The sequence below is a fragment of the Mesoplodon densirostris genome, chromosome 2, assembly GCF_025265405.1.
Source record: "Mesoplodon densirostris isolate mMesDen1 chromosome 2, mMesDen1 primary haplotype, whole genome shotgun sequence".
Taxonomy (NCBI): domain Eukaryota; kingdom Metazoa; phylum Chordata; class Mammalia; order Artiodactyla; family Ziphiidae; genus Mesoplodon; species Mesoplodon densirostris.
The window spans coordinates 145,269,634-145,278,855 of record NC_082662.1 but is presented as its reverse complement, the minus strand read 5'-3'; the positions used below and the strand labels follow the sequence as shown (position 1 = coordinate 145,278,855).

Below are 9,222 nucleotides of genomic sequence, written 5' to 3'. Positions count from 1 at the left end.
GCCCCATCTGCTCCACAAGCCCTGGCCCTGCCACGTGTCTGGACCACTGAGGTGGGAGAGGCTATAGCGTTCGTCATCTCCTCCCTCTATATCATCACAGACACTCTTCTAGCACCCAGTCTTTATTCATTTTTTAAAAAAGAAATCCAAATAAGTTAGCAAAAAAGAAAAATATACAAAACAATGGCAAAACCACACGATGCTTAGTTAACAAAATAAATCACCCCAGGAGTCCCTGCCCACCCCCCACCCCCACCTGTCCCTGGCAACTTCAGCACAGAGACCTTGGTCAGATGGCAGCTTTACAAACAACACACAAAACAAAACAAAACATAAAACCATTGGAAGGTTCCCAGCATTCACTGCAAAAGCTTGGCCCCCCCAGTGACTTGGGAACAGAGGATTGTTCCTCTCCCTTCTCTCAATTCAGGGCAGGCCCAGCCTAACCCTGGCATAGGAAGAGACAACAACAGGAGATGTACATAGTTTGTCCAGGTCAGGACACTGTCTTTGTCTCTCAAAGTGTATCTTTTCAGGGGGTGGAATTGGAGGCTGCATTATGATCAAAGGGAAGCTCCTGAGTTGCCCCCTGAGCCAGGGGGCTTACACAAGGGGGCACTCCGGTCCCCTGCTTTATCTCCCTGGAAACAGAACTGCTCTCTGCTCTAAGGAGTTAGCTAAATGAGAGCATCCATTCCCTCTCTGGGCGGTGGGTTAACCTTATATGGATGAGGAGGGGGATAGTCTGGCATTTGGCAGCCCCAAGGCTGGCTTCCTGGCATCAGGGCAGCCTGGCTTAGGAGAGCCCTGCTGCAGAAGTGGTGGCATCTGTGTCCAGCTTGGGGGGCTCTCATGGTTGCCCATTTTGGCAGACAATCTCAATTGGGCATGGTTTCATCTGGGAAGGCCACAGCGACATCCTCCACTGTGATGCTGTCCACGATGGAGGTGAGGGAGTGCAGATTGTGGGCATCCGTAGGGTCAGCTGTGAGCAGATGATCTGTAAGAAGAAGGTAGGAGGATGTTACCTGGGTGATAAAAGTGTCTTAAGACCCAAGACAGGGGCTGAGCCCTTTGGAGTGGCACAGGTTTTCCTGGACAGATGGGTGAGAAAAGCTCAGGGTCCTACTCCCCAGCCCATGCCTTTCCTAGTGCTATGTGCACGTGTGTGTACGTATGTGTGTGCGAACGCCAGTGTGTCCTCTCTGATATCCCCTGGTGGGGTTAGAATTTGGAAGCAGTTATTCCGAAGTGGAGCCAGAATGGTGTATCCTGGGAGACTAGAACTGCCCTTTGCTGGCCCAGTTTTGCAGCACTGACTCAGCAATTCCCAGGGACCCTTGGGGCAGGGACATTGTCCTCTCCGTGGGGAAGGTCATCTACCAGGCGCCAACTGGGGAGTTGCAGGAGGCCTAGACAACTCTTTAGCTGGTCAAGACTTCAGGGAGGCACATGGCCTTCTAGCCCACCGTTTGGGGCCCTGGGTTCAAAAGGTCCCTAGAGAGGCCAAGGGAAGAGGACTAGAGCAGGGAGTAAGATAAGAGGGGAGAACTGGGCTTAGAGATAGCCCGTGGGATTTGAGTCAAAGTAACCAGGGTCCTGGTCTCACTTACCCCCTGGGTTGGGGCCAAACTCCAGTGCACTGCCCCACTCTGGACTGCAGGAGGCACTATGGGAGCTGCATTCACTGGGCACCTGCAAGACAGGGCAAAGGCCCAAGGTCAGGGCACCGCCATTCTTGGTGGTCTCTTTGTCCAGTTCCAATGGGCAGAAGTACCTGTGGTGGGGTTGGAGGGTGGGCCACAAGCTGCAGCCCTCCAGCCTGGCCCACCCCCTGTTCCAGAATCTTCAAAATCACCTCCTTTCATGCCTTTCTCTGGCCACAGAGCCCCTGCTTCAGGGCTATTCCTAGCATCCATCCTGCGTGGTGATTCTGCCCTCATAGGACACCCAGCCTAAGGGGGTCTGTGGTTTTCTTGACCCTGGGATAAGGGTGAAGGAGGCAGAATGTCTGGCCCAACCAGGGCCACTTTTGTGCAGGCCTGTTGGGGTTCCATGAGAGAGACTGAGTGGGTTTGCTCTCTGCTCAGCCATATCCAGGAGGGGGTCGGGTGAGGGGCAAAGCAGTCTTCTCAGGTACACTTGGCCTTGACTTTTAGGCCCTGTCTTCCCCCTCATCCAGCTGACTTTGGACTCGCTCCTGGATCCCTCCTTCAGTCCTGTTCCACCCCCCTCCACATGCTGCTTCTCCCCACTGCCTTTGTCTTGTCTGGAAAGGACACAGAGACACAGGAGGTCAGCTGGGCAGCCTAGCTCTAACAAAGGAAGGCATCCTGCAGCCTCCTAAGACCCTGTCTGCCTCCTACTCTAGCCATCTGACTGAGCCCCACCGCGGGGTCCTCCAAGGCTGTCCAGGTGCCTCCTGTCCCCCCTCCCCCTGGGGCAGGTGGGTGGGATGGCCACTTACCCCTGGTTGGGGTCCGCCCCCGCCTCGGTAGCGGAGATCGCGCTCCTCCTGGTTGAGGGAGCTGAGCAGGGCCTGCAGGCGCTCGATGTACTGGATGGCACTGCGCAGGATCTCCACCTTGGGCAGCCGCTGGTTGGGGTTGAGCAGGGTGCTCCTCTTCAGGGCCTCAAAGGCCTCATTCACCTTCTTGAGCCTGCGCTTCTCCCTCAGCGTGGCTGCCCGCCGCCGGTCCACAGACACCGACTTCCTCTTGCACACCTTACACGCCCACGGCAGGCACTGGCCTGGGCAGTGCTCGGGGGTCCCTAGCCCCTTGTCTTCGAGGGGCACTCGGGCCTCGGGGCTCAGGCTGAGCTCAGTCCGCTCATAGCCCGGTGGCTCGAAGCCCTGGAGGTGGACGGGCAGGTAGTTTTCCCCGTCATAGAAGTGGGGTTCCTGGTAGAAGTAGGGGGATGTCTCATACAGCTCCATGGGGTCAGAAAAGACTTGTTCCTGCCACCAGCCCCCAAGCTCCTGCAGCCCCTCACGCCAACTGCTGGGTGCCATTTAAACCCTCCCCGCTGGCATGGAACCAGAGATAAATATAGCCAACGCCACAGAAACCTGAGCCCCCCTCTAAGCTGTTGCTGCACATCAAGACGTTTACAGTGGATTAGATGTGATTCCCCTTCCCTCTCCCCCTGCACACCCCCACCCCTGCCCCCAGCCAGCCTACCCCCATCCGGCTCTTGTGCACGGGTAGGGAGGCCATAGGGTGTAATTTGACTAGTTTTCATTTCTCAACAGCCTCCATGGGGGCTGGGGAGGTGGGGGAGGACACATTCTCCTCTCATCTGCTCCTTTCAATTACTCCTAGCTGGGCGGCCCGCCTGCTTCTAGTCCCAAAGAGGCGGGATGGGGGTGGAGGGAGGAGTACGGAAGGGGTAGGTTTAGGCTGCAAGGGGCCTTAAGAAGTCAACTGATTCATCCCCCTGCTTCCTCACAACACCTTACCCAGACTGTATCAGTCAGATGAAACTCTTAGAAAGATTCCCCTCCCAGAGGGTGAGAGTGCTTTAAATTTGGGGCATATATTGATACTCAGTGTCCGAGGTGACAAGGATTGGCAGATGGATTCCACTTCTGGGTTTTCAAAGAAGCTTTGACATCATATGTCTATTAAGTCTCATGTGATTGGGGATACATTGAGGCAAAAGGAATCTTTTGGTCTTATTTTTCTTTTTTGGTATGTATCAGTGGAAGTTTTCTCTTTAATACAGCTGGCCAGGGTCAGAGCAGAGATGAGAACTTACAGTCTACACGTCTCCACCTTCCCCACAGAGGCAAGGTCAAGACCTATTAAGCCCTCTGTCTCCTCCCTTTTTCACTCTGAATCATTTATCTGTCCTCCTATGTCACCTCTTCAACTTTGTTTCCTGCCCCATTTAGACACCAGGATCTTCCTGGCTCCTTACTGTGGGTGGGGTAGAAAGGAGAGAAAGCAGAGACCTTCAAACTCAGTTGAAATATGCCCTCTCCTTGACCACTTGGCTTGGTTGTTCTGGTCTTCCCTTCTGAGCCATCAGCTTTATATATATCATGCAGATCTCAAATATCAGGTGGAGGAGAAACTACTTAATCTTCGGGCTTCTTAGTCCACGGACATCTCTCAGCAGAAGATTTGGGGTCTGAGAGGACAGTGGTCCCAATATAGTAGGGGGGCCTCAGAAATCAGCAGTGAACAAGGCTCAATCTTGGGACTGAAGGATTACAGGGATGCTCAGGGCAGGGTCTCTACCCTTGAGGACCTTACCATCTGGTAGACCCTGCTGGTCACCTGGTTCTACCCAACCCCTGATGCCCGAGTCCCCTTCCCAGGTGGCCATTGTCCGACATCTGTTGTCCTCACAAGGCAGCCCATTCCACTGATGTGCAGGGAGGCCTTCTGGGTTTTGAACCGCGATCTGCTCCCTCTACTATCTTCTATCCTGTGGTCCCAGTTTTTTCCCTATAGGACACTCTGGACTGTGTCTGATTCCTCTTCCTAAGACAGATGAGGCTGATGTTATAAGTTCCAACCAGTGGCAAGGATAACAAGAAGAGGAGCTGTGCTAGGGGTTCAGGGAAGACTTCACAGGGAAGGTGAGATCTGAATGGAGCTCGAAAAACCCAGCTTTCCTCCGTCTCATTGTGGTGAGGAGCCAGGAAAATGCTGGTGTCCTTTTGGGGTAAGGAACAGAGATGAGGAGGGGACATAACTAGACAATTTTTTTAAAAAACCCAAGCATTTTGAGGGGGAGCAGCAAGGTCTTAATTTGGTTTTGGGCCTTACCACCGTGATACAGAGTGGCAGCCTGGAGGCTGTGGGTTGTAAACCTTGCTTTGATTCAGACCAGATAGGCTGAAGAAGAATCTCTATTTCTAACATACATCCCATCAAGAAAAGAAAAAATAAAAGAAAACCCTTGTCTCAGTTTACACTCTAATCCTCTGAGTGCTGAGAAAAAAAGTGATGTTGAAGTTACTATAGAAACCCAGAAATTGCACTATTTTGTCCTTTTGGGATCCAGTCTGCCTCACCCCTAAGCAATGTGCCCACATTCTCTAAAAATGGAAGCAGGAGAACCGGGCTTGTTCTGTGATTATTTCTAGGATCTTACTCTCTAGTTGATGAGTGTGGACACTGTGTGAATGTTTAATTACAATGCAAGAGAGAGCTATTTTAATTCAGCAGTAAACATGGGGGCCACGACTAATTGTAAATGAGTGGGTTCATCAAATGAGTGTTGAAGTTTACAGAAAATCAAAGTCACCGAAGGCTGGAAGGGGAGGAGAGCCCTGGGCTGGGTCTTGGAGAAAAGGTAGGATTTGGATGAGAAGAGGAGAGGAGGGTGAAGGGAGCATTGGGTAGATGGGTTTGTATGGAGCTCAGGGTTCAGGTAAGTGGATGATTGGACAAGCCTGCAAAAGACGAGAGGAGGCCCACCTAGGCAGAATGGAGGGACTTGAAATCTGAGGCAAGGAGATGGTACAGAAGACCATGACAGTGACCCAGGAGTGAAGTGCTGAAGACCAGAACAAGCCACTCAGAGGCAAGAGGATGGATTCAACTGGGAGAGGATGTATGTTTCAGCTGGTAAAGGGATGGTACATGTGTATTATAGGGGAGTGGTGGTTGTATTGATGAAAGGGCACCTGGCACATGGAAACACCTCCAAAACATTAGTCCCCTTACTTGCTTTGTCCCCTTCTCCTCTCCTGGCCTCTCCCTCAGGCTATTTCCCTAGCTGTCTTCATTGCCTCTGGGGGACCAAAACAGCAGGGAAAACCTGGCCCCACCCCATGTGTGTATATATTTATTCATTCACTCTTTCATTCAAGGAACAGGTATTGTGCACCTTGTGCTGGGTGTGAGAGTCACTGATGTGAATAAGATGTGGTCTTTCTGCCTGCCAGGTACTCACAGTTGAGTGAGGAAGATGATTATACAAAGTAGATGATAATAGAGTAGGCTAGAAGAAGTGCTAATATAATCCAGAGAAGGAATGTATTCATTTACTCCTTTCTCTGCTCAACTCAATTTCCTGAGAGCCCACTCTCTATTATTCCCCAGGCGTGACTGGACATAGGCAAGAGCAGTAAATAAGATCAGTCCCTGCCCTCAGTTTGGGTGTGAGTTTGGCCTTAGATCTGTGTGACGTTTGCCTCTGACCAAATGTGAGGGCAGGACTGGGAGGTTAGGGGTGACCTTGTGTGTCCAGGTTTCAATGAATCCCTGTCTGTGGATGTGTTTGTGTATGTCTGTCTAAATAAGTGGCTTGGGGACGATGTCAAGTCCCAGCTGTGAAGCACAGACCCTTCCAGGACTGAGAAGACAGGGTGGCCCAGGTTTCTCTCACCTCAGAACCCTAATGGAGCGATTGACCCTTTTCTCTCCTTGTTCCTCTCTTAGAACTGAGCTGAGGAAAAGCTGCCCCTAGAGGCTCCCCCTGCATATTCCTCCAGCCCATGAAAACTGCCCTCTGATGGATGGGAACACATTGGTGCCAAGCACAGAACAGCCTTTGTGCTCTGCCACCAGTGGTGATCCATCAGCTCTAACTTGACAGCAGGGCGTCAGGCCTTAATCCTCACCCCTGCTGGCTTGGGCACTCAGGGCCCCCTGCTCTGACTGTAGCCTCCTCCTCCAGCAGTCCTGCTCCCTCCAGAGGAAGCCCTTATCCCTGGCCGGGGCTCCAGGGCCAGGTTGTTTGTGCCCCCACCCTGACTGTCTCAACTTGATTCTATCTATTTGCATGCTGGACTGATCTCATTTGCATGGTAGCGCTTGGATTTCAAAATGCTCAGCGATACCCTTCACCTGCTCCTGACTCTATCCTTCCACATCTGCTGCACACCCAGTCCCAACCCTCCGACTCCCAGCATCTTCCAGTCCCTACAGACCTCACAGTGGGGCTGACCTGGGCTGCTAGTTTGCTTGACTCACATCAAAGCAAGTTTCCCATCCCAGAGTCTCACATGCCTAGGTATAGAGGATCAAGGAGAAGATTCTGGAAGAGTGGGAGCCTCTGGCTTCTCCAAACAGGCCCCACATTTTGTTTGCCTAGGCTAGTTCTCTGGTATTATGGATGAGGACCAGGTGGGGGGTAGGTGGCGGGAATGCATGTATATTTCAATAGGACCTAGATGCAAGAACATGTCATGCAAATCAGCATTATTTGTGGGGCTTTGTAGCAGGGTGAGAACAGATCACAGAATCATAGAATGTCAGAGGTGTAAGGTAGTCTAAGGGTCAGCTAGTGCACCTTCTTCCTTCTACATACTGGGTGCACAGAGCACTAATGTCAGAAGTGTGAAGAGTGTTGGCTTTTGGACCTCCTAGGCTCTTGGACTGCCTCTTAGGCCTCGGGGCTGAATGAAGGTGGCTCCTCTCCCTCTCTGAGGCTGACAGGTGAAGAAGGGTGCTGCAGGTGAGTACATGCTTTCCAGGTGAGCCTGAGGCCACAGGTGGGAGGCAGTGAGGGAACTGGAGGTGCTCTAGGTTTCAAGTGGAGCGTTCAGAGAGACATCAGGAGAGGTAGTGATGGAGAGATGAAAAGAAGACACAGGAGAAGGGTGAGAGACAATAGGCTGGGAAGACCAGGGGGAATCCTGAGGGCTTGAGACAGGAGGAGAGGTTTGGAGGCAGATGGGAGCCAGGGTGGAGAGATGAGGGGGAGGGGAGGGCTCCAGGCCTCCAGAGGCCACACATTGTTTCCATTGAGAACTGAGCATCAAATAACCGCTGGGAAATCCGTCCCTGCCTGGAATCTGGAGCTCAGAGCCAGGCTCATTCATCAAGAATCTCTGGCCTTGGGGTGGGGAAGTGCAGGTCTGGAGGTGGAAGGGGATAGGTCCTTGGGAAGTTAGGGTCATGGAGAGGTGATTGGTAGACACAAAGCACAGAGCTCTTTTTTTAAATAACCAGACCAGAGCTTAGGAGAGTGTGTGGCAGTGTGAACCTGAGGGCCTTTGGAAATATAGGTGAGGATTTCTTGTGAAATCTCTTTGAGGTCTGGAACTTCAGCTCCTGGTTGAGACAAATACTGTGAGAAAGTTCAGGGAAAGAGGAAGAAGAAACCCCGGATAAGGAGTCAGGGCGTATTACTGTCATTTCTCCTCTCTGGTTCTCAACTCCCCTGTTTGTAAATCAAGATGCTGGATTGAATGATTCAAACGGCCCTTTGAGAGGTGACATTCTTTTTCTGACTCAGCATGTGGGGCTGGAGGAAGTGCTCCTGGGGTCAGGGGTAGGAGGGCTGTTTTGAGTGTTGTTTGAATCAGACCTAGCTCTGAAGGTGAACTCAGGATCAGAGAGGGCAGGTTTCCTTGGATATTTTGTCCCTTCCCATCTCCACTTCTGCTCCCATATTTAATTTCACTGAAAGGCAACTGGAATGTTCTCTGGACCCATTTCAGCCTACCTAGAACTGCCTAGCATGTATTTGTCATACTCCTCTCTGAACAGCACCCCCTCTCCTGTCCCCCTTCCCTTCCAGCCTCTGAATTCTGCCCTCCCTGCGGGCCGAGAGCCCTAGCATGCCACCCCACCCCCCTTCTACTCCCTGGACAGCTTCTATTTCTGCCTCTTTGACAAGTTGTGACATATTTGGGAGCAGCTGCTGACTGGGTGGAGGTGCCTTTGCTTTTCTCCCAGCTCTGTCTTCTCCTCCCCAATACCTCTCCCAATAGCCACCTCTTCCCAGAATGTGCTATAAGACCCTCCCTGCATTCCTCTCTCTGGAACTCAGGCACCCAGCTTTTCCTAGGTTCCTGCAGGGGTGGCCAAGGCTCTAGACTGATATGGAGGGAGCCTTGTGGGACAGGAAGTCAGGTGGCCAGGTGTAGGGGATAGGATCTCTTCTGCCATGTCCCAGGCTATATGGTTTGAGGCAAATCTCTTCCCCTCTGGGATTCATTTTTCTATCTTTAAAATGGGGATGATGAGTAATGTCTTCCTTGTCAACCATAGTGGTTTTGCCACCTATTTACTGTAGATGACTAATGCCACCACCCAGTAGTTCCTCTCTATCTCTTATCCTTCCAAATCCAATTAGTCAAAAGCCCCTCAACCTCTGTTCCCCTCTGTATCTTAACAATTCCTAGTTTCACATAAAGCCAGGAATTGTTTGAACTTCCACTAGTTTTAGCAAGAACCTCACAAAACCATCATACCTTAGTAGTAAAATAAAGTAAAAGGTACTCTAGATCTGCTTTTTAAAAGTTTAAAAATAAGC

General features: G+C 51.5%; 1 protein-coding gene across 1 annotated transcript; it reads right to left on the bottom strand.

Annotated features, from left to right (window-relative positions):
- Nucleotides 1-878: 878 nt before the first annotated feature.
- On the bottom strand, nt 879-2,938 carry MYOG (myogenin). Its single transcript, XM_060088467.1, has 3 exons — nt 2,468-2,938; nt 1,614-1,695; nt 879-1,000 (listed from the first exon to the last, which is right to left on the bottom strand). Exons 1-3 carry the CDS (start codon nt 2,936-2,938, stop codon nt 879-881), a joined length of 675 nt encoding a protein of 224 aa, XP_059944450.1.
- Nucleotides 2,939-9,222: the final 6,284 nt, after the last annotated feature.